The sequence below is a fragment of the Leucoraja erinacea genome, chromosome 33 (genome assembly GCF_028641065.1).
Source record: "Leucoraja erinacea ecotype New England chromosome 33, Leri_hhj_1, whole genome shotgun sequence".
Taxonomy (NCBI): domain Eukaryota; kingdom Metazoa; phylum Chordata; class Chondrichthyes; order Rajiformes; family Rajidae; genus Leucoraja; species Leucoraja erinaceus.
This window is the reverse complement of record NC_073409.1, coordinates 8,230,007-8,254,784: the sequence shown is the minus strand read 5'-3', so window position 1 is coordinate 8,254,784 and position 24,778 is coordinate 8,230,007. Positions and strand designations below refer to the sequence as shown.

General features: G+C 40.5%; 1 protein-coding gene across 3 annotated transcripts in view; it reads right to left on the bottom strand.

Annotated features, from left to right (window-relative positions):
• Positions 1-24,778, bottom strand: part of arnt2 (aryl-hydrocarbon receptor nuclear translocator 2) — a 136,315-nt gene that overhangs the window by 33,123 nt on the left and 78,414 nt on the right. For all 3 annotated transcript variants that reach the window (XM_055661189.1, XM_055661190.1, XM_055661191.1), the window contains 4 exons: positions 21,250-21,325; positions 20,934-21,057; positions 4,435-4,534; positions 2,527-2,668 (listed from right to left, as the gene is read on the bottom strand). In XM_055661189.1, coding sequence (XP_055517164.1) covers positions 2,527-2,668; positions 4,435-4,534; positions 20,934-21,057; positions 21,250-21,325 — 442 coding nt within the window. The remainder of the gene's footprint in view (positions 1-2,526; positions 2,669-4,434; positions 4,535-20,933; positions 21,058-21,249; positions 21,326-24,778) is intronic.

The window sequence follows — 24,778 nt, the reverse complement described above, 5'->3', positions numbered from 1 at the left end:
CTGGGAAGAAACTGTCCCTGAATCTGGAGGTGTGCATTTTCACACTTCTATACCTTTTGCCTGATGGAAGAGGGGAGAAGAGGGAGTGGCCAGGGTGCAACTTGTCCTTGATTATGCTGCTGGCCTTGCGAGGTATAAATGGAGTCAATAGATGGGAGGTTGGTTTGTGTGATGGGCTGGGCTACCTGTACAATTCGCTGCAATTTCTTGTGGTCTTGGATGGAGCTGCTCTCAAAGCAAGCTGTGATGAATCATGATAAAATGCTTTTGATGGCGCATCTGTAGAAGTTGGTGAGAGTTGTAGGATTTTCCCAAGTTGTGGGAACAGTAGCAGAGTTGTATGAACATGCCGACCTTCCTAAGACCTCTAATGGGCCTGTCCCACTTAGGCGATTTTTTTCAGTGACTGCCGGCGACTGTCATAGTTGCAGCAGGTCGCCCAAATAAATGGCGACTGGACCCCTCTACGACAATGTCTCCAACAACCTACCTCCTAGTCGATGACAAACTACTGACAACCGGCAACCCATAGGACGTCCACTTACGATCACACCTACGGCAACCTACGTCCACCTGCGACAAGCCGGTACCTGTCGTAGGTGTGACGTAGGTAATTGCCAATGGAATTCACCGAAGTCAGCACCGGCGACAACCTACGTCATCCTGGCGACAGCACTATATCAGGTTATGATCGTCGGCATCAAGCCCACGGGCACCGACTGTCGCCGAAAAGTTTTGAACATTTCAAAATTCAGCGGTGATCAGAAAAACGGTACGACTCTTTGGGTGACTGAAGAGACCATACAGGCGACATCCCGGAGACAGTCTGAAACCTAGTTTCCATCTAACCGGTAAACTACAGCACCCCAGGATTTGGGACTTGGTCACCAGTACATTAAAGCAATGGGTGGTACCAATGGACTTTCTTACAAGGGTCTTTGAAAGGGTAGAGAGTAAACATAGAAACCAGAACCTAGCCTCTCTCTTTCACCACCTAGGTACAGATTGGGGAACTAATGATGAATTTTCTTGTAATAATGCTGGAAATACAAGAAAATTCTAATTGTGGCATGCAGGTTTCATATTTATTTTTCCAGTAATTCCATACAATGCTAAAATGAAGTGCAAACACAACTGATTCATTAATATTCTTCAGGGAAGGTAACCCAGCAGTGCTAGTCAATTCATCCAGCATGTGATTAATCAACACCATGGGGGTGATTCTGAGAGATTCTGAGAGTAAAATGAAACCCAGCCAGCTATGTCCACATCCTGAGAATCATATTGAGAGACAACCACAGTAATATCAGCATTCACTACGAGCATGTGGATCATGTTAGGAAAACAGTTTAAGGAATGACAACTTGAAAACTGAAAAAACTTGAAAACTCAGCCAGGCAGTGCTTTTGTTTTGGTTTCCATGGCTTAATTGCTATAATAATTGCACACTTGTTATCTGTGAAATTGTGGCACAGAACCAGGTCAACTTCAGACTTGGTTGGTGATTGGAGATGATTATAAAATGAGTGGTGTTGTTGACAGTGAGGAGGACAGTCTTTGATAAAGAACGCTAATGATCAGCCAGTAATTGGGGCAGAGCAATGGCAGATTAAATTAATCCTAACTAATGTTTGATGATGTAATTGGAAGGCCTAACAAGGATAGGATATACAACATTTGGAGAGGGCCGGAGGGACTATCAATTAACATAGTGACCTTGGTGTACTAATCCATAGATCCTTAAAGCAATACAAGTAGAATAAGGTGTTTAAAAACCATAGATAAAGAAAATGGTGGCCTTCGTGAGTCAGGGAATACAATACACCAGTCATATTGTAAGTTTATATGTAATGGTAAGCAGGCTCAACCAAATACTTCTTTTTAAATGACAGAGTACCTAATCTACCATCTACGAAGGAAGTGCAATCCAGATTACAACCAGCCTCAGGGGCTTGCGTACGGTGTGCAGATGTGGTTGCTACATTATAACAAGTCATGAATGCATTGGAGAGGAGATTTACCGGGATGCTAACTGAGATGGAACTTTCCAGTTGTGAGGAGACTGGTAGGTTGGGTTTGTTTTCCTTGGAGTGGAGGAGACTGAGGGGGGGGGGACCCGATAAAGATGTACACAAATATGAAGGGCAAAGATAGGGGACACAGAGAAACACATTTCCCCTGTATGTAAATGTGCCAAACCAGAGGGTATCAGTTTAAGATGCGTGAAGTACAGAGGGAATCTGAGGATTGCTTTTCTGCAGAGGGTAGTTGCAATCTTGAACACACAGCCCAAGGTGGTGGTCGAGGCAGGTACACACGACCTTTAAGGATCTGGGTGAAGAATGTGAAGGAAAATCTATAAATTCTGTGACCCGTAAGTACTTAAAATAACAATTAATATTAAAATTTACTGCACAAACTCTTATTTCAAATTAGCAATTGCAGGTAAAATGATATTTCACCCTGTTGGTTATAAAAAAGATAGTACAGGATAATAATAAATGCAACAGATATGTGATACAGTACCTGCCCTGAGAAAGGTGGTCGACTTCCAGTCCAGGATGTTGCAGGGACCTGGTTAGCATTAGACTGGCGTGATATCTGAGCTAAAATTTGGCCTGCCGAGGACGTTTGCTGAATGATGTTTCCACCAGGTACCATTGAAGTGCTGAAGAAATATTAAATTAAATTATCAAACAATGAAATACTACAATAATAGCTTTCAATATGCAGCACTTCTAATGCAGGAAAACATTCTACTGTGCTTCACAAGAACAATATCAACCAAAGTGTTAAATTGAATTGAATTGAATTGAATTTCCTTTATTGTCATTCAGACCTTATGGTCTGAACGAAATTTCGTGCCTGCAGTCATACAAACAATGATACAATAATAAACAACAATAAAAACAAATTAACATCCACCACAGTGAGTCCTCCAAACCCCTCCTCACTGTGGTGGAGGGCAAAAAATCTTATAAGAATTTTGTACAGTTACAGGTATTCATAGAATAAACATGAGACATACAGAATTGTGTGGAACTTCAAGTTCCTCTTAAGTTCCATGCCAACAAACAAAAGATGGATCCCCCATCCACAACTATTAGTCCCACCTGCCTACATTTTGCTTTTAATTGCAGTTGGGAATCATGTACCTGTCCAAACGTCTATTACAAATGCTGTAAATAAGAATAGCTTACCGGTCCACCAGTGACAATAATGCCAGCTGCCTCTTTTCAAGGAAAAACTATGTACCAGGTGTAAATCTCCGAGATCCTACTCTGCCTGCAACCCTTGCCGAGCAGCTTGCCATTCACTGTGAAGATCCTGCCCTATTTTGACTTCTAGCAACTTGCACGTATCTGCATTAAACTCCATTACCTTTCCCTCAGCACACTTTCCGAACTAATCAGGATTTTTAGATAAGCACCTTGATAAGCATCTTACATTCTGATATTGAGGGAGGGAATAGATGTTCAGCTGTTGAATCGATTCAAGACAAAAATGAACAGGTTTTTGGATCTAAGAGGATTAAAGGATATGGGGAAGTACAGAATGATGGCAACAAGGAAGAGGCTCATATTGATTGATAGGATCAAAACTCTTATGTATTATTGTTTCTATATGAATATTCCATAGTGAGCAAGTAAAAACAAAACTCCCGGTGGAGCAGTTTGAATTTGTTGGGTTTAATCTAAATGTGCTTTTCGGTATGAAAATAGTGGCCAAATCAATGGCTCAAGATCTAAACATTACACCTTCCTTGCTGAAGTTGCAGAAAGTTTCAAAAATTCCTTGCAGAATGTTTCAAATTAGTGTTTTTATAGGAATAGGAACTGGGCAAAAGCTTGTGCAGTTTTATAGGCAATTTGATTGTCATTGCTCTGGTTTCCAATAATAAAAATATGACAACATAGAAAGTGGCCATTCAGCCTATAGTTGTCATGCCAGGTGACAAAGTGCTATTCAGACATTCCCTGGACTCACCGAGTATATACTCTCCAAGTATAAATGTTGTCGAGCAACTGGTAAATATCTTTGTAAGCAGGCACAAAATGCTGGAGTAACTCAGCTGGTCGCAGCATCTCTGGAGAAAAGGAATAGGTGACATTTCAGGGTGAAACCTTTCTTCAACCCCAAAACGTCACCTATTCCTTTTCTCCTGAGATGCTGCCTGACCCGCTGAGTTACTCCAGCATTTTGGGTCTATCTTCGATGTAAACCAGCATCTGCTGTTCCTTCCTGCACACAATATCTTTGTCTTGCCTCTCCCAAGTATAAATCTAGGCACCTTTTAAAGGGTTTCTGCATCTACTACCTTTCCAGGCAGTAGGTTCACACCCCAACTACTCTCCAGGTGAAATGACTTTTTCATCTTCTTCCCAATCCTTCTATCGGTTTTTCATAAATAACAACACACAATATATAGTTTACCTGAATGTTTGTCCTGCACGTCCTGGCTGGAATGAACTTCCTTGTGAGTAGATCTGTTGGCTTCCCGCAGCTGACGGTGATGACATTGGCTTTTTTTCACCTATTTAAAAAAGATCAATAATACTTTGAATTACAGGAAATTTACAGCTTGGAAGGATGCCATTCAGCCTATCAATTCCATAACATTTATGTGAAAGAATAATCCAGTTAGTTTCACTACCCTGCCATCTCTTTATGGAAATTAATCTGGTTTAATTAACTGTGGACTTTTCTGACATATGACAATGGAACAGAAATGTGAAGAATCCCGTCTACCAGCTGAATTTAACTTGCACCGATTCACATTATGCCTGTATGCTCAAAGGGGATTGTGATCATTGCCTACACTATTGTTAGTACAGCTCCATTTGGGAACATTCACCAGTCTCAGTAAACAATAACATTAGTTGTTAGAAGCACCATTGGAAAACTTAATTAAAGAGGTTAAAATCCAAGAGAGAGATATTGAATGCTCTTGGGCCCAGAAAGCTCTCTGGTTATAGAGCACCTCCATATTTGGTCATTGTTTTCTCCTGGCCTCCTGTATAATAGTCAGTCTAGAGTGCGAGCTTGGAGGAGGTATATGCACAAAGCTTAGATGCAAAGTCAATAAACCATGATTATTTTTTCCATACATTGAGTCCACTGGAATATGTTAGCATCCCTTATAGAAAAACATTGCATAATGGTGATGAGACTGTCTGGAATCATGTGGGGGAGATTGACCTTTTGGTTCCCCTTAATGGTGTACTCGCATTAAGCACAAACCCAGCACCAGGTTTCGTGGGGCTCCTGGGGCTTTGAAGTTTCAGTACTCTAAGTGGGGTAACAAACATGCCTGTATCCCCAGGGTGATGCTGGAGTAGTGCAGACTGAATGCAACAGCCAGCCCCACAGGAGCCTGCCCTGGTGCAATTCTTGCACAGGAGGGATAAGAAGCAACCTTAGTTCATCGGAGTAAAGAAGTTTGTAATTAATGCAATGGTTTCTGTAACATGGGAATTGTATTCAAAAATATAGTATTGGGTTTCAGTGTGTCGAGTAATCCCTGAAATTTTGGGGAACTTTTTATACTAAAGAGATCTGAAGATGAGATAACCACAACATTTTACATTAGAAAGTTGGGAGCAATCAATTAGGAATCTTCCCTTTACCTTCTGAGCATACAGCATATTGAGCGCATAGAGTTTTTTTAGATCAAATTTAAAAGTAAGATATCAGAATTAAATGAAAGTGGAATTCAATTGCTGAATTAAAGGAATTGCTGAAATACTCTAAGCAATCCAAGAGATGCAAGTGATCCTTTTAACTGTACTTGGACCAGAGCCAGATAGCACACTGACCAATTTACGCATACCAGAATGAGCAACAGATGCATCTTTGGACGAGATGTTAAGGAAGTTAAAGGATCCAGCATTCAAAGACAACTAAAAACTATGTTTAGAACACAAAATTAGAAGTATCACAAATTTATCAATGATTGTATCATGGCATTGAGGTCCTTTCATTACATTTTATCTTCCAAAAATTCCTATGGAGAGCTCTAAGAGGAATGTTTTGTGGATTAATGGATGAAAATATTTTCTCCACTACTGAATATGCTTGACCAAGGAGATGGCAATATTCAAAGCAATTAAGTCGGTTCTCTCAAATGGTTCATGCTGTACATAGTGTTATGCTACAGAGCAGATTGCTGCATTTAAACAGAGATGGAAAAGATTATATGCTCAGACAACCCACTTACTGGAGATGCAATGTAATGGGCCTGTCCCACTTAGGCGATTTTTCAGCGGACTGCCGGTGACTGTCAAGTTGCCGGCAGCCGCTTGAAAAACCGGCAACTGGAACGGCGACTATCAGAGTGGAACACACACAAACACATCGCTTCTTTCACCAGGAAAGTTGGTGCTGTAAAAATACGGCTAAAGCACAGTGTACGGTATGTCCTTTAAAAGTGGGGTGGAAAAGGGGGGAGAAGGAATGAAGACAAATTTTAAAAAGCCAGAGATACGCGGCTGTGAAGCTCGGCAGACATTTAACATTACCGGTCGGTTATCCTTGGTTCTGAAAACTACTGCTTACCTTTTTTTTATCCTAATGAGCCAGTGAAATTCACTGGTCTGCACCGGCTACAACCTACGAGAACCTTCGACCTCCTGGCAACTCATTATGATCTCCTGGCGACCCACCTATAGTTCGAGAATTCTCACTATTCTCCATGGCCGCTTCATTCTAGTCGCCGCTAATTATTCAACATGTTGAAAAATTCACGGTGACCATAATGAGGCCGTGACTAGTTCCCAGAATGCGGGAACTCCTCACGACCACGAAGGCGACTCCCGGCAAACACCCGCGACCATGTGGTGACTGCATAGTCTCCTGCAGTCGCCTAAGTGGGACAGGCCTATAAGGATCATAGTACAGCAGCTTGCAGTAACAACATAAACTGAAGTTGAGGTCACTGTGTAAGGATGCACTGGAGTGAAGAAGAAACAGTTGTTGCCAAGACATAGCTTTTGATCAATAACAAGCATGTTGAGATGAAGAAATATAGTGACACTACTTATTGTAGCAGTGAAATGGAGCAAGTTTCATGGTTGAAAGATTAGCTACAGCAATTGAAGTTGGACTGGGATAATAAATTTAGTTTGAAGAAAACAAAGTCACCCAGTTAAATAAATAGGAATACATGACAAAACACTCTTAATATGCTGTTTGAGGCCACAAGCTGCAACTCCACATTAAACCTGGTTGGCAATCTCTTCATCACCAGTCATGACGAGTTCCTTATGCACCAAAAGAGCAGATCAGACAGAAAATGGAGAAGCACAACATTTTGGTAACACTTTTCATAGTGATTGGATCAAAATGCAATGAAGCTAAAAGTCTTGATCAATTAAGGTGAGGATAATAGATAAAACCCACTAGTAAAATATAGTGAGCTGACTGGAACAAAAGTATTTACAAAATTAGATTAGTCTCATATGTGTGAATAATTATATGCCATCAAGAGAATCAATAATATTTATCCATCAATAAGCATAAGAGACTATAAAAACAAACTTACATGTGGTATTAACTTGTTCCTTAAACACTTCCAGGCCACAATGGATAAAATTTGAAAAGAATTGTTTAAATCTTGGGATGATATTCTGATTATTACATGTACTTAAGTATAATAATTTCTTGTCAACATCTTCTACTAAAAAATAATAAATTCTGCAGAGGTAATGAAGCAATTATAGTGATTATGTGAAACTAAACAGAAATTCACAATGTGAAGTAGTTGATCTTGGCTTATGAGCAGATGCACGTGGTTTGCAGCCTACACAAAACACACAAAAACCATTATAAAGGTGATGAAACCTGTAAATATACCTGGACTGGGTTCATATTTGGAAACATATTATACCCATACTTTCTACTAAAGTTGACAACAGTATTCTTGTTCCTTTGGTACCGACAGAAGCAGGATGCCCTAAGGACCTAGGGCTATGAGCACGTGCTTACAACAAATGTTAAATACCAGAAGGTATTCTTCTTGTTCATTAGAATACATTCTGTGAATTAAGGTGAGTGTCCGATGCTTCATACTCTGACCATGGGGCAGTTATCAGCCATGTGATGTCTGGCAGTCAGGAAAAAAAATGTTTACTTTTCTATTTGATGAAAATGATCAGAAGTTTTTGATGTTATATCAGTTGTCAAGTAGTCGGTGAATTCCATCTTGGAAGCACATTGATAGCGATTATTGTCAATTTTGGGCCCAAAATCCATCATTGCATCACTGGCAGCACCAAGAGCACACATCAATGGGCCATCCTTTTGTCTCAGCATGCCAAAAAATAGAACACTAGACATTGGAGGTGAATACGGTGGCAAATACATTGTTAAGATTACCTCATCAATGCTCAAAGTACTATTTGTATCCAAACACATGTGAGTAATGAATGTCTGATGACAGCTTTGGAAACTGCACAGCAAGCATGGAAATACTGGATGGGCATCATGCCTACAAACACACTTCCAGAAGCTGGTCGGAGTTGGGAAAACGGACAGATGAAGGGCCAAGACTGTTTCATATCTGCCAAAATGAGTTGTCATGATACCAAGGGTGTTAAAAATGGGGCTTGTGTGTGGAATTACTGGATATTTTAAAACCTAGGATAAATACAGCATATACTGGGATAGAAGCAATGAAGGCTATTGCTCGATTTTTTTGTAGACAGCCAGGTTTGGAATGATATCTATAAGAGCTGACGTTAATATACTGCCAGAAGTGGACAGCATTACAATCAGTAGAGCATTCTTCAGTTGCAGCGGCTACAGCTATAGAATGCACAATGAGCCCAGCATCTGGTCAAATAGCAGGTGGCAGTGTGTCTCTGGGGAAGGGCTTGCTTATCATGGCCATTTAGACAAGTTCAGAAAATAGACTGTTACTTTTGACAATGGCTCGACCTGTGAGAAGATATATTAGGTCTTTTAATCCAGTGGCGAGTCTGAACCGATGGTTTGTTTCACACTTGTACATTACCTTTGTGAGCAATACTTAGTAATACTGAAAAAACAAGTTTTTTTTTTAAACTAGTGAAGCAAGTACTGTATTTACGTATGTGGACACACTGAGCTCCTATTGGATGATGGTGTCCTGTACCAGAGTAAAATGTATGTAGTTTATATGTTAATAAATCATTGAATCCCCTTGCACAAATTAGCATAGAGGTCAAAGAAGCAGCATCAATGACAGTATGTTGTCATGGAGTTTTATGCCATGAGAAATGCCCCAAGGACCCGAGCAGAACGTTGGTTTAATGACCCGACATCAGGAGGGTTCAGCAAACACACAAACAAATCCCATCACCTAATAACTGCGCCACTACACTCTGTTTTCATGAGAAGATGGTGGACAACAGCTGCCAGCAACAACATGATGGAACCCTTCAAAAGATGGAACCAGGACCAAGCATAGAAGATCATTGGTCTTGTTCTTCCCTACTCCTTCCTTAACAATCATGTTTTTTCAGAGTTGCACTCCTTCCCACCCTGGCACTGAACACAGCCAAGAGGTTGAGTTTGTCTCACTTTGGGATGTGCGTCAGGAATTTTCTAAGGCTTGAGTTAAAGTCTTGTTGGGGTCTGCACAGATGACCTTAGCTCCATGTTCATGAACTGGACGATGATAAGGAGTTCACTAGTTCTACAGGGGTGCGACACTGAAATGCTAGACTTCCTCATTTTTGATGGAGAAACTCACTCCACAAAGATGCCATTCTTCTTTCGTTTGATTCACCCAGAAGAAGTGCATCCACATCCTTGCTCTTTAAACCATCCTGGCTCACCCAGTGTGGTGTTGTTGATGAAAAAAAGTTCCTGAGCTATGAGAGCGGGGTAATGCCACTCAGGACTGTCACTGCTGGGACTATTCACAAGGATCCTAACATTCCAAGTCCTGAACATCACATTGTGGAGTGGAAGCTGCCCATGTGTGGCTTCTTTTAATAAGAGCTGGCTGTTGCATGCCAGCTGGCACCAGGATTTCACAGAGCAAGGTCTTGATTTAATTGCAAGTGGGGCAAACATGACCGGAGATCAGGCCCTGCTGCATGGGTGTGAATACTCGCAGGTAAAGGTGGTGCAAATGTCACCTTGCATGTACATACTCATTTGCTCGCAGCTGCACAGGCATACTCTGTGGGCTCAGGCACAGCAGCCTTGCCCATCGTATTCTTCTCACCCAGTCAGCAAACTAAACCCAACTGCACACTGGGTCCTCATTCCTATAACTTGGTTTTGTAGGCACACATTGCAATTGGAAGCCGACATGAATGCCAATTTTGCTAGATCCATGTAGTGTTTTCAATCTTCTTCAATGTATGTGGAGTTGCACTTATAGAGATATGAAAGGAAATAAAATATCAAATGAAAGACACTCAGCTAATCTAAGTACTATGCAACAATGATGAAGAGATAGAAAAGTTTTCTAACCATTAAGTGTGCAGCAACAAAAGGTGTACAATGGTGCACGTTAAGTTACAAAATATTATTTTTAACAGCAAGTGAAAATGAAGGTTTATTTTAGCTTTTAATACAAGAAACTTTTAAGGGTAAATACAGAATATTAATTATGCAGTACAGCACTGGTATTAACACAGTAAGATTTATGTTGTGTGTTATGTTGGCGTGACTATGAATGTGTGCTTTATAAATGCAAGACTGATTCCACATCTAAAGGCAGGATGCAGTGAGGAATATATATTCAGATGCCAAAGCTTGAGAATCTAAGAAAGCATATAAATGCAAAAAATATGTATTCAGAATTTTACTTCATATTAATAGGGGAAAGTAGCACTTCAAAGGAAAATACTGAAATGGGAGTTTGACATTATAAAGTATTTCTATGTTACTATCATGTGTCTATTTGGGCAGAGATTTGGGTGGACAGTGCAAGAATAGCAATTAAAATAAGTTTGAATACAACATAGCTACCAGTGGGATTAGATTAGCCCATTTGCTTATGGAGAGGGCCATACAAGAGCCCACTGATTCTCCTGCCACCCACTCACCCAAAAGATAGCCAGAGAATCTACCAGCACATCTTTGGTATGTAAGGAAACCAAAATACCTGATGGAAACCTATAAGACCCCAGGGAAGACATGCACACTCCACACAGCCAGCTTCCACGATCAGTGATAGGGAAGGTGCTAGAATCTAAAAAAAGTAGGGTATTTATTCAATGGTGATACATTGGGTAATGTTCTTGTTCAAAGGGAGTTAAGCACCATGTATACGTCACGGAAAGCCACCATCCAGATGCAGCAAGCAACGGGGAAGGAAATTTGCTGTTTTTACAAGCAGATATGAGTGCAGGATCAAAGATATCATATTGAAATTACATAGGGGTTTGTTGAGACCATGTCTGGAGTACTGTGTATAGTTTTGACATATTTTCTTAAACAGACATGTACTTGTCACAGAGGGAGTGAAGCACTAGAATACTTCTAGAGAAGGGATATTTCAAAAGACATTTGGATAGATATATGGATAGACAGGTTTAGAGAGCTATGGGTTAAATGCAGGCAAATAGGACTTGCTCAGGATACCAACTTGGTTTAACATGGACAAGGTGTGCCGAAGAGAAGTTTTCTATGATGTATAGCTCTATAACTCTATGGGTGGTTTGCTGAGAACTCGAGATCGAGTAGATTACTCCTGTATTTTGGGGAGTTTAGAAGAACAAAACAAGATCACTTTGATATTATACAATTCATATAGAGCTTGGCACACTGGATGTGTTCCTGACTGAGGACTCTAGAACCAGAAAAATGATGGAATAGCTTCATGCAATCAAATGGCCTACCTCTGCTCTTTCTCTCTCTCTCTCTCTCTCTTTATCTTTCCCCCCCCCCCCCCCCCCCCCCCCTCCTTCATCAGAGCCAACCGTCTCCATTCTCCAATTTGCATATCTCTCCAAGAAAGTATGGTAAATGCCCTGGAATAATTTATTATCCAATCTTTCCGACCACACTAAGACAGCTTAGATTGGGCCCATTATTATTTCTAAGTTTCTAACTTTTTTAATTTCATTTTGGTTCAGTTAAAAAGCCTTTAACTTTGTCTTTTTCTTATTTTTCCCTACACAGACTCAAAGTGGAAATAGGCTTACATTTGTAACCACCACAATTGCTTGCACTTTCTCCATAATGGTGCCATTGCTCCGATGAGTAGAAACTGTGCCCTGGAAACAGGCAGGCTACAGGCCTTTTGGAACAGCCTTTGTCCACGGCTACAAACCTGCTGGAGACAATGGGCAGGGGAGCCTCTGGGCAATCACAGGACCACAGAGTGTAAACTGTGGCCCAATCCTGATCAAAGACATGCCATCAAATCAACCCAGCTAATCTCAAATATCATCCTGCACCTTCAATAAGTTTGTTTTAGTTTTAGTTTTGGAAATACGGAAAATAGAAGCATGAAAACAGGCCTTTCAGCCCACCAAGTGCATGCTGACCAACAATCGCCCGTACACAAAGTTCTATCCTACATGCTTTTACAGAGGAAAACGAAGAAAACTCACGTGGTCACAGGGAGAATGTACAAACACCCTACAGACAGCACACGTAATCAGGATCGAACCCGGGTCACTGGTGTTTTAAGGCAGAAACACTACCACTCCACCACTGTGCTGCCCTAATGCAATAGTTTTTTATTTGTTCTTTTACTTTTAGTATACTTTTTTACACAAAAAGTATACTAAACCATGATCTTAGTCACTGCATGCCAGTTTCTCCTTAATTTTCCATTTCCTATTCCTGAAAGTAAATTTAGTTATATTATTTTCTCTTTGCCAGTGCAGAAACTAAGCTGCCGTTTATAGCTACCCTGCTCTCTTCTTTCCGGATCTGGCTACACCATACTGTACTCCACATAGTAAAAGATTGGCTTCCAGTCCCATCTCTGTTTGCTCCCCTCATTTGAGGATAGAATCACATTCCACAAGCAGATAAAAATAAAAGTGTAATAAGGATTTTTGATGATCTGAGTCTACACCATCTCACTCTGGCAAAGACTGTAGGAAAATGCAATGCAGACAAAATGTAGAAGTAAATTAATCAAAATGTCAAAAAACGGATAATTTAACCAATTTGGCAACAGAACCATATTCTCATTGCCATACTCTCTAAATGTTTGGGTTTAGAAGCATTTTCTCTGCAGTCTTCCTGAAATCTGGCTTCAGCCTTCAGCAAAACAGAGCAGTGGAAAACAGATCAGTGGAAAACAGCTAGAATTTCTGCTCCTTGGCTCACAACCAAACAAGGACTGAGGTCTGATGGAAATCCAGAGGCTCTATGAAGACAGTTATGGCATAAATACTGTCTTGTGCGTTTGCCAACCTACACAATAAATATTATAAGTCGCTAACAGTTCACCAATAAGCTGTTCAGCAAGCACTGTCAACAGACATTTAATAAGGGTGCACAGACTGAATAAAATTACCTTTTGCTGAATTTTCAAGATTCCTATCAGCTTGAAAAAATTACAACAGACATTTATCTATCCACAGCAGAGATGCCGAGATACCTTGGGCTCCAACCAAGTACAAGCGAACTGGCACTAATGCTAATAGTTTCACTGCCTAGTAAGCAAAATAAAGACAGGAAAGATTTCAGAGAGATTCATTATTTGAGAATTAAACAGAGGTCTCAATTTACAGCTAGGAACATTCTGTATATATGAGTATTGGTGCATTTGAAGTCAGGCATTAACTGCAATAATCAAAGTTCTCTCCAGCAACAATTAACTGTCTCAAATTCAACTCTCTGACTAAAGGCAGCCTGGAAAATAACATGCCTCACAATGAGTTAACGACAGTCGATATGGCAAAACTAACCCTACAAACGCCTGTCTTTTATATGACGGTCTAATGTATGAAATGGAAGCACCGAATGCAACACAATTCCCAGAGGGAAACTGAACATCTAGAGCTTGTAAGCATTGAAAGGGTATTAGGTGTGTTAGCGGGTTAGAAGTGCATAAATCCCGAAATGTCGCCTATCTCTGGCTTCTAGGAGGCCAGTGGGAAGTTGGTGGGAGTCCAAAAATATTTCTAAATCTTCTCTGTCCCCAGGTGAGGAGCCAGATGACTGTTGGACACCCAACATGGTACCATCATTCAAGAAGGGCAGCAGGGATAAAGCCGATGACTGCAGACCTTTGTATCTAAAATCAATAGCAGGGAAATTATTGGAAAAAATGTCTCAAGAGACATGATTGATTACAGCCAACCATGTCATCTCTGGCTGCCCGCTCTACCACCCACCAAATGGAGCTCAGGGCCTGGCAGACATTGATGCAGAGACAACAACCTGGCTGCTCAACACCCGGCTTGAGACTAATTATTCCTTTGGTTTATGCTTCATTCATTGATTACATTTAAAAGGCAGAGATTAGTCAATGTCAGCAAGCACAGCTTTGTTGAGAAAAGATCGCATCTGGCCCAATTTGATTGTATTTTTTGTGGATACAAAATATGGTTATGAAGGAGCACAGTTGATATAGTCTACATGATATCAGTAAGACCTTTAATAAAGTCCTACAGCGCCGAATGTTCTGAAGGTTAAAGGTCCATGGGATCCAAGGCATGTTGGCAAATAGGATTCAAAATTGGTCTGGTGCGAGAACAAGGGGTCACAGTTTAAGGATAAGGGGGAAATCTTTAAGGACCGAGATGAGAAAAACATTTTTCACACAGAGGGTGGTGAATCTCTGGAATTCTCTGCCACAGAAGGTAGTTGAAGCCAGTTCATTGGCTATATTTAAGAGGGAGTTAGATGTGGCCCTTGTGGCTAAAGGGATCAGGGGGTATGGAGAGAAGGCAGGTACAGGATACTGAGTTGGATGATCAGCCACGATCATATTGAATGGTGGTGCAGGCTCGAAGGGCCGAATTGCCTACTCCTGCAGCTATTTTCTATGTTTCTATGAGAAAGTAAAGGATAATTATGGAGAAAAAGGTTGCTTTTGTGCATGGAAGCCTGTGCCCACTGATGTGCCCCTGTATATGGAGCGGTAGGCGTGTTTGATGGTTGTGCATCGATGGTTGATGGTGTTTGGACCTCCAGTGGGACAGGAGACTTGTCGATAGGATTTTAGTACCACAGTCTTAGAGTTGACCTGGTTGACATTCCCGGTTATGATGAACGAGGGCTCGGGGGACATTGTTTCAAGGCTATTGCTAGCGGTGTACAGCATACGACTCTACGCTGCACTCCCTCAATAGCAAGAATGTCCTTCCTCAAATTAGGGGACCAAAACTGTACACAATACTCCAGGTGTGGTCTCACTAGGGCTCTGTAGAACTGCAAAAGGACTTATTTGCTCCTATATTTGATTCCTCGTGTTATAAACGCCAATAAGCCATTCGCTTTCTTCACTGACTGCTGTACCTGCATGCTTACTTTCATAGACTGATGTACGAGGACCCCCAGATCCCGTTGTACTTCCCCTTTTCCCAACTTGATGCCATTTAGATAGTAATCTGCCTTCCTGTTTTTGCTACCAAAGTGGATAACCTCACATTTACCCGCATTAAACTTCATCTGCCATGCATCTGCCCACTCCCCCAACCTGTCCAAATGATTCTGCCCAACTTCACTTTGTATCCCATCATACCATTCAAGCCTTGCCACAATCGACCAGTGTCTGTGTGGGTATTCTGGGTCTCGTGGCATAATTACATGTATATGTGCCTATTCAAAAGCCTCCTAAACGCCATTCTCCGCTACTCTGTCAAAAAACGTGCCTCACACATCTCTTTTAAACTTTCCCTCTTTTCACTATTAATCTAACATTTTCACTCCAAGATAAAGATTGCCTCTCATGATTTTATAATCTTCTATCAAGTCTTCCCTCAGTCTCCAATTTATCCAACCCCTCCTGATAATCAGTCAGTATCTTTATAACCTCTTCTGCTCTGTCTCTAAAAGTATCCATATCCTTCCTCTGGTGGAATTCTCAATATCCTTGTGGACCAGCCACATCAACACTGTAGCCACAAGGGCAGGTCATGACTTTGTAACCTGGGGTAAATGAAGCACCTCCTCACACCTCCAAACATTTTCCCCATCTACAAGGCACAAGTCTAGGAAGGAACACCCTCCACTAGACAAGTGTTGGTCTAAATCATGGTAATCCCTACCCAACAGCACTGTGCAAGGAGTTTTACCAGAGACTGTTGCCGTTCAAAGAGGGGACTCATCATCACATTCTCAAGGGAAATTAATAATGGATAATAAACACACGTATCACATCAATCAGGACTGAAAGAATATAATAAATCAGCCAAATAGATCCTGAACGTGACAAAACTGGAACAGAAGCTGCACAGCCTGTATACAAGTCAGGAAATACTGAGCCAAAGGGCAGCGGACCCTTTAAACCTAAAAACAAAGGAAGTACTGCAATGATGAAAGTCACAGGAATCTTTTAGGAAACACGTTTGTCGAGAATTATGTTGTAGATGACCTTTTTACATAACTGGTACCTGCCAATTACGTCAATCGCATGGTTCCTATGTGGTGTAACTCAGCGGGACAGGCAGCATCTCTGGAGAGAAGGAATGGGTGACGTTTTGGGTTGAGACACTTCTTCAGACTGAGAGTCGGGGGAGAGGGGGGACTAGAGATGTGGAAGGGAAAAGTGTGAAAATGACAGATCAAAGCAGACGATGTTCAAGCAAATGTAGAATGGGTCATTGTTAGCTGAGGGGGAGATGATGAGGCATATAATCAGTAAAATTAATCAGGAGGACAGTGAAACTAGTTGTACAACCAAGGGTGATGGAGGGGCAGAGAGAGGGAATGCAAGGGTTACTTGAAGTTAGAGAAATCAATATTCATACCGTGTCCTATGTGGCGTGAAGATTACTAGCATTACAAACCTTCAGCAATAGAAAGCAGCAATGGGAAAAAAAACACTATGAAGCCTAAAGCAGAGTATTTCTGCAAATTGTCAGGAACAATCCTCATAATGAATACCAATCTCCTGTGCTGGGAATGAATAATATGAGGCTCACTTGATTACATCATACAAATTTTGACACATTAAAGGCTGGAAATAGACAATTTTACAGACAATTGTATTAATACAAGCCAACATCTACATCTAAACGAGTTTGGTTTAGTTTAATGTGATAAAGGACTCCAACTGAAATATTTGATTGTCTTTTTATTCCAACTGTGACTAACTAATCGTGTAACTCCAGTTTTCAATCTTTACCACTTGTATCCCAGTGAGCTAAAAACCTTCATTTTTCACACAGCAATTATAAGTATTGACTTACCCTTTCTGCTTTTTTTAAAGACATTTTAAATTCACATCTGGCATAGCACCCAAACTGGAAGATTAAGAACCATCTAGATATCTACCTTTAGGGTAATTTAACATTTATTTATAGTGTATAGTAATTTAACATTTATGATAATCCTTCTCACTATATACACTGGTGGTGGTGGTACAGGAATGATATGATGTGGACTGTGATGCAAGGAGAGCTCAGAGCAGTTGAAAGTCTTCCTGCTATTCTTTTGTTGTCAACTGGCTTATGGCAGCACAGAAGTCACGGTGTTTGGGAGGAGTTGAGGAAGGGGGTGGAAGGATGGCTGGCCCTTCATCTGCTTCCCTGATTGCAGCTTTTCGTTTTTAGTTTAGAGATACATCGCAGAAACAGGCCCTTTGGCTCACTGAGTCCACACCAATCAGTAATCCACGTACATTAACACTTATCTATACACATTAGGGACAATTTATACAATTTTTACCAAGCCAATTAGCTTACAAACCTGTACGTCTTTGGAGTGTGGGAAGAAACCGGAGCACCAGGACAAAACCCACGCGCTCACAGGGAGAATGTACAAACTCCATACAGACAGCACCGCGTAATCAGGATCGAACCCGAGTCCCTGGCGCTGTAAGGCAACAACTCTTCCGCTGCGCAATCGTGCCGCCCCATATGTCGATACACAACTGATAGCCATGTCGCCAAGATCGAAACAGTTTTCACTTAGGGCTCGTTAAATGAAAGCGCTTTGAGATACCAGGTCATTTGAAATCGAGCCCAATATCCAGCAGATACAATTGAGCATTCAGTCTTGGATGAATTTAACCTCGAAGTCTGACAAATGAATGGACAATGAACCACTTAATCGCCTGGTGTTAACTTATTATGTCAGAACAAGACACAGAAAATTAACTGATTTGAAAAACTATAGCCCATTAATATAATTAATGACCCATAGTTATTTCCTACACTTTGAATAGTCATTTCTAACTTTCTACTTTGCATTTGACTACTGTAATCATAAAGTCCACAGCTTAGTGTTTGGTCATGAATGCATTAGTTCTGACCAAATTAAATAAACTGTCAATTAAGTGCTATTTAACATAATTTCTGACTTTTTGATGAATAAATTCTATATAAAAAATAAATAATGGGCTGGGGTAGACCAGATTTCTTGACATAGTATCACTGCTGATTAAAAAGATGCATGGCTCAAATGCCAGCCTATTTCCTTTGCAATTTCCTTATTAACTAATTCTAATGTCCCTAAATGACAATATACCTAGAAAGTAGGATATGGATAACAAGGAAGCTCATATCTGACAGGACAAAGCCGGAAAAATTAGAGTGCAACCAAAAAGGGAAATCTGACAAGCGAATAAAGGGAAAATATATTGCCGAAAAAGCAAACAAAATCCATGCATGTCCATAAGGAGTAAGAAGATAACCAAGGAAAGAGTTATTTTAAATATCAAGAAGGTTACTATTGGTATGAATAGTTTGGATCTGTCTTCATTAAAATGAATGATGGTGACTATATTGTATTCAAAGAAACTGTGAGGGAATATAAGATGAGATAAACATAGTAAAAGAGAAAGTATTAAGAGATTAGCATTAGCATACCAAACTTGCCGAGATGAAAATGAAAGCAATTTGAGATACCAGATCATTTGAGATAGATAGATAGATCCTTTATTGTCATTCAGACCTTTCGGTCTGAACGAAATTATGTTGCTTGCAGTCATACCCAGAATCAATAATAACAAAACATACAATAAACACAAATTAAACATCCACCACAGTGAGTTCACCAAGCACATCCTCACTATGATGGAGGCAAAGTCTTAGTCTCCGTCTCTTCCCTCCTTGTTCTCCCTCTGCGCTGAGGCGATCGATCCTGGCCGAAGATGCCGTCCTCCAGTCCAGCGGACCTCCGTGGTGATGTCGCCGCCGCCGAAAGCCGGAACGCCGTCCCTGATCCGAGACGGCCCGCCACAGCATCAGTTCTGGGCCGCTGCCCCAGCTCCGAGCCCCGCTGCATCAGCTCCAGGTCGCCGGCGAAAGCCAGAACGCCGCACCAGCAAGTCGGACCACCGCTGCCTTAGCCCCGAAGACGGCCAGCCTCTCGTTGGTAAGTCCTGGCTGGCTCTGCCTCCGGAGCATCGGGGTCGGTCGCAGGCTGGAGGCCGCCAGCTCCGCCATTAGGCCTCAGCGCAGACGGAGGCAGAGAAGGGGGATACGACACAAAAAAGTCGCATTCCCCTGAAGGAAGAGACAGAGAACATATTTCACCCCCCTCTAACACAACCCAACAAACTAAAACTTAACCAAAACAAGACAAAAATAACAACAGAAAAAAGTAAAGACAGACGGACTGCAGGCGAGCCGCAGCTGTTAACAGCGCCGCCACTTCCAGCGCCATCCTAATATCCAGATTGAGCTTTCAGTCTTGGATCAGCAATCCCCATACATTAACACTATCCTATACACATTACTGAACAAACTGAAGGATTTAAATTGAACTTGGACAAAGCACTCCTCTGCAAATAAGACTTTGAACATCTAAACTTACCAATGGTCATTTTTAGTGGGCCTTAACCATTGAGCACCCCAGGTTTCCTGGGACATATGAAAATTTGACACCTTCAATGAGTTGATTACGATACTTAGGAGACTCAGTTATGTGGAGATGCCAAATAGATGCGGTTGTTCTTCCTATATTAGATAAGCTTAAAGAGATATTTCATATAAATGTTGATAACTGTGAGGGTTTTGATCAAATAAATAAAGAAAAACTGTCACTATCAATGGGTGAGTCATTGAATAGAAGTCACAGATTAATATGCTTAAGGAAAATGAGCAAATTTTGTTTTCAGAGCTGTTAATAATTATCTGGAATGTCCTGCCTGAAGAGGTGAACAAAAAAAAAACCCATCAGTTAACTTTCAACATAATTACTGAGCAATTGAACAATGAAGGGTGACTAATTGAGTTGATCTTTCAATTTGCTGCCAGCAAAATTCTAGGAGGTGCGTCATTTTGCAATATTCTGCAAACCACGAGGATCTCCCTCCACAAAGGAAAAAGCTAATCATATAAACTATTAACTTGGATGCCAAACAATGGAAAACCACCGACCATCTCTTGTGTTACCATGTTTTTCTTTCTAACTGTGTTTTACACTAATTTTTTTTGGATAGTATTCTATCTTTTTACTGTCCTGCAGAATGTTATGTGCAATTTATGAGTAATTTAGATTCAGACAAACACATACAAATATATGTGCCTATGATGGCAGAACTGGAATTCACCAGTACCGTTCTTGTAATATCAAACTTGCAAGTCTGAAAAATGAAAGGCAATGAATTTTTAAAGCTGCCACTTACGCGAGTTGTTCTTTTTATTAAAACTGATATTTTGTAATCTTGGAATCGACCCTAAGATATTTTATACATATTTGCTCAATTTATGAAAAAAATTTAATCAAACTGAGAATTGGAAAGAAAGGAAGGAAGGAAACAAAGTCTTAAATACTTTTAACGAACTAAGTGAAGACTGAACATGATCTCTTCTTAAGTTATGAATTTATGACACTGACACAAAAATCCAAATTCAACTCACCAGGTGAAATACCAGTGTAGATATCAGTGAATCTGGGGTCTCTGTCTTGTGAAAACAATGGGTCCGTTTTGTCCATTGATTTCCCGTGATCTTGAACACCAGCAGATACAGATGAAACGGGGACCTATTAAACAAAAAATGACATCAGCCCTATTATACCATTATTTATTTCCAGAATGCAGACTTTGATTTAACAAGATATATCATTCTTTTTTATTTTTTTTATTGTAATCTCATGCAACTTTTTAATCAAATTAATCAATTTGTGTCATGGGCTCAGTTTTTAAGCATTGCTTATAAGAATGTGACACATTACCTGGGAAGGGTCATAGGAAGGTAGACCTTCCCTAGGACCAACTTCTAATTCAGCTTGTTGTTGTTGCTGAAGTTGCCTGTAACATAGAATAAGAGGGGGGGAAAAATCATGGCAGCACTTATTTAAATACATTTCATACTTCAGAATGCATAGCTGGTTCCCAACTGATTATAATGCAGAAACCAAAACTATTTGAAGACAAAAGTAATTTCTAAATGATTACAGATTTATCTAGTATGAGCTGCAACAATAATTATACAGAATCAAAACATAAAATTCTACATTTATTCCTGTGTATTTTATTTAGAATTCCTTAACAAGTATGTGAAGATCTATAGCATTTGTTACAATTGCCCTTTTTAAAAAATTAAACTTCAGAATCTTGCAAATATCACTTTGATTGCAGAGAATTGATAAGATAACTGTTAATAAAAATCATCATCTAATGCACCTCGTATTAATGATTGTATTTTAATTATTCATAGGATGGGTCAGTCTATCCTGAATTCCCATCAAAGAAAGAGGTTGTGGAGTGTTGGAGGTTAACAATAATTTGAGGAAATTCCTACAAAGTCCTCCTAAACAGCACAGTGGCATAACTAGTAACTGCCTCAAAGCTTCTCGATCCAGCTGAGTATGGATCAGTAGGGTAAATGGCTAATGCAAATTACCCCTACCAAGTAGGTGAGAGGGCAAATTAAAGAGATCTTTGGGAGAATAAAATGAGATCTGTGTAAATGGCTGGCATCACCTCAGTGGGCCAAAGGACCTGATTCCACACTCAATTACTCTATTGCTTTGCTTTCCTTATGACACGAGAGAATGGAAGGACAAGAGACAATACAGAATCATAACGGTCAGTTAGTGAATGCCTTTCAGGTATTTCACATATGATTACAATTACATGGGAATCCATGCTTTATTCTAAACTGTATTTGTTTTCTGTGGCAGTATTTTAAATACATGCTATGTATTTGTTGAATGAGGCATTTCAGTTTTCTTGCACATTGGTGGGGTATTTGAGGAGGTCAAATTAATCCTTAAATCTCCACCTCCTTTGTATGTTCATCTGTAGAACACCCAAGTTTACATCAGAAATTATGCCTTTGTGCATCTTGTGTTTGTAGTCAGTGAAGCCTAAAAACAACAGATGCTGGAAATCTGAAGTAAACGAGAAATGCTTGAGATGCTCTACAGGTTGCTGGAGAAGGAGATCACTGATCTCCACAGTTGGTCTGGACCATATTATTTTGCAACTGTCTCTGTGTGGATACAGTACATCTCACCCATCCACCTTCACATCTCACCTATCCATCTTTACCGTCAATGCTGACAATGCAGTTAACAATATCATTAAGCTTGTTCTCTTTTATATGCACCATGAATTTTTCCACCAGTTCTAATCACCTCTGTGACATCTTCTGCCACTTGCTAAACCAAAATGTATTGTTAATTTAAAATGCACACGCTGACTGAGGCAGTATACTGTATTTAACTGACCCTGCTCATGAAATCAGGCTTCCTAGAGGTGTTAAAGGCGGGAGTTATCTATATTCAGCACAAATTTAGTGCACTGCCTATCTTGGGTTGAATAGGCATCATTTCTCAGGGGCAGGCCAATTAACCCCAAGATTCAAATAGTGTAGCTCAGACAAAGAAAGATCATCTTGACAGAAAGAAAAGGGAAAAGTACAATGGTATTAGAAATCTGAACTATATGTGACCAGACCTCAGCTTTGTGGTTGTTTCTTAAATGTTCTCTGAAACAGTTGATTATAATCATACTGTGTTGAACTGGCAAGGTTCATGATAGAAGTAGTAAAATACAGCTAAAGCAAGAGGTGATATCATATTCAAGGAGCATTTTAAAGGAAAATATGTGGAGATGTGAGGAAGTTGAAGTGAGGGGATTGAAAAGCCTGTGGTATGGACAGCTGAACACAAGGCTGCTAATGGATGCATAAGAACCCAGAATTGGAGAAGTACAGAATCCTTGCAAGGCAAACATTAAAGGCATAGGGTGAAGGAAGGTCAAGGAGGGAACTTAGATTAGTAGTGCGAATTTTAAAGTTGAATCATGGTTGGTTTGTGAGCCTATTTAGTTTATCGAGCAGAGTGAAAAGGTGCACAGGACTCGGTGAATTAGGATACAAGCAGCAAAAGGTTGGGTGAGCTCGGAGTGATGTATGGTGCAAGGTAGTAAAGAAAAAAAATAGCCGAGTCTATGGCTTCAAGAGTATGAGTAAGGGTTGCAGATGGTCTGAAGCAAAGGCAAAGGCAAGCAATTTAGAGATTTTATCAAATCTCCTTTAACGATTGAAGTTTGCCACCTGGAGAGCACACAGTATTATAAAACCAGAGAGAGCTCAAACCCAGAGGTCTGAGGTGTGGCTTCATAAGGCTTCAATTGCTACATGACTGACTAACAGACCCTTGAAGAGACAATGTTAAGATCCTGATAAGAAATAAAATGGAGTATGGATAGCATGTTACAAACAAGCACTCCACATCCCAAACTAGGACAAGTGAGGGATAATTGCTCTCAGGGGAATAAATCTGCTATTGAACCTGATCTGGCCGAAATGTTACTCCAAACCCCACCCTATGTGGTCGATGATTAAAAGCCCCCAAAATGATCTACATTGCCCTCCATAATGTTTGGGCCAAAGACCCATCAATTATTTATTTGCCTCTGTACTCCACAATTTGAGATTTGTAATAGTTAAGTGGACATTGTCAGATTTTAATAAAGGCCATTTTTATACATTTTGGTTTCACCATGTAGAAATTACAGCAATGTTTGTACATCGTCCCCCCATTTCAGGGCACCATAATGTTTGGGACACAGCAATGTCATGTAAATGAAAGTAATCATGTTTAGTATTTTGTTGTATATCCTTTGCATGCAATGAGTGCTTGAAGTCTGTGATTCATGGACATCACCAGTCGCTGGGTGTCTTCTCTGGTAATGCTCTGCCAGGCCTGTATTACAGCTTATGCTTGTTTTGGGGGCCAGTCACCTTCAGTTTTCTCTTCAGCAAATAAATTGGGTTCAGATCGGGTGATTGACTTGGCCACTCAAGAATTGACCAATTTTTAGCTTTGAAAAATGTGAGCCAGTACACACGGACACAGACACGCGCACGAGCCAGGGAAAGTGGGGGAGCGCTGTCTGAAATTCACACCCACGATGAACAGGAAGGTAAAAGACGGCTGCACAGTGTACGGTAAGTCCTTTAAAGAGCGCGGGGGGGAGATAAGGGGAGAGAAGGGGGGAAGAAGGGGGGGGGGGGGGGGGGTAGAAGGAAACAGAGACACTTTTAAGAAGCCAGTCAACTTTTAATAAAGATTAGCAGGCATTTAACTTACCGGTAAACTCAAGAGTAATTAGGATGGTAATAAATGCTGGTCTTGCCAGCAAGTTCCACAAAAATGAACAAATAAAAAATTCTCTGGCTGTTTTCTTCAAAAAACTATGTTGACGTCAAATATAAATACATTTAACATTTCATGCCTGACACAACGTCAA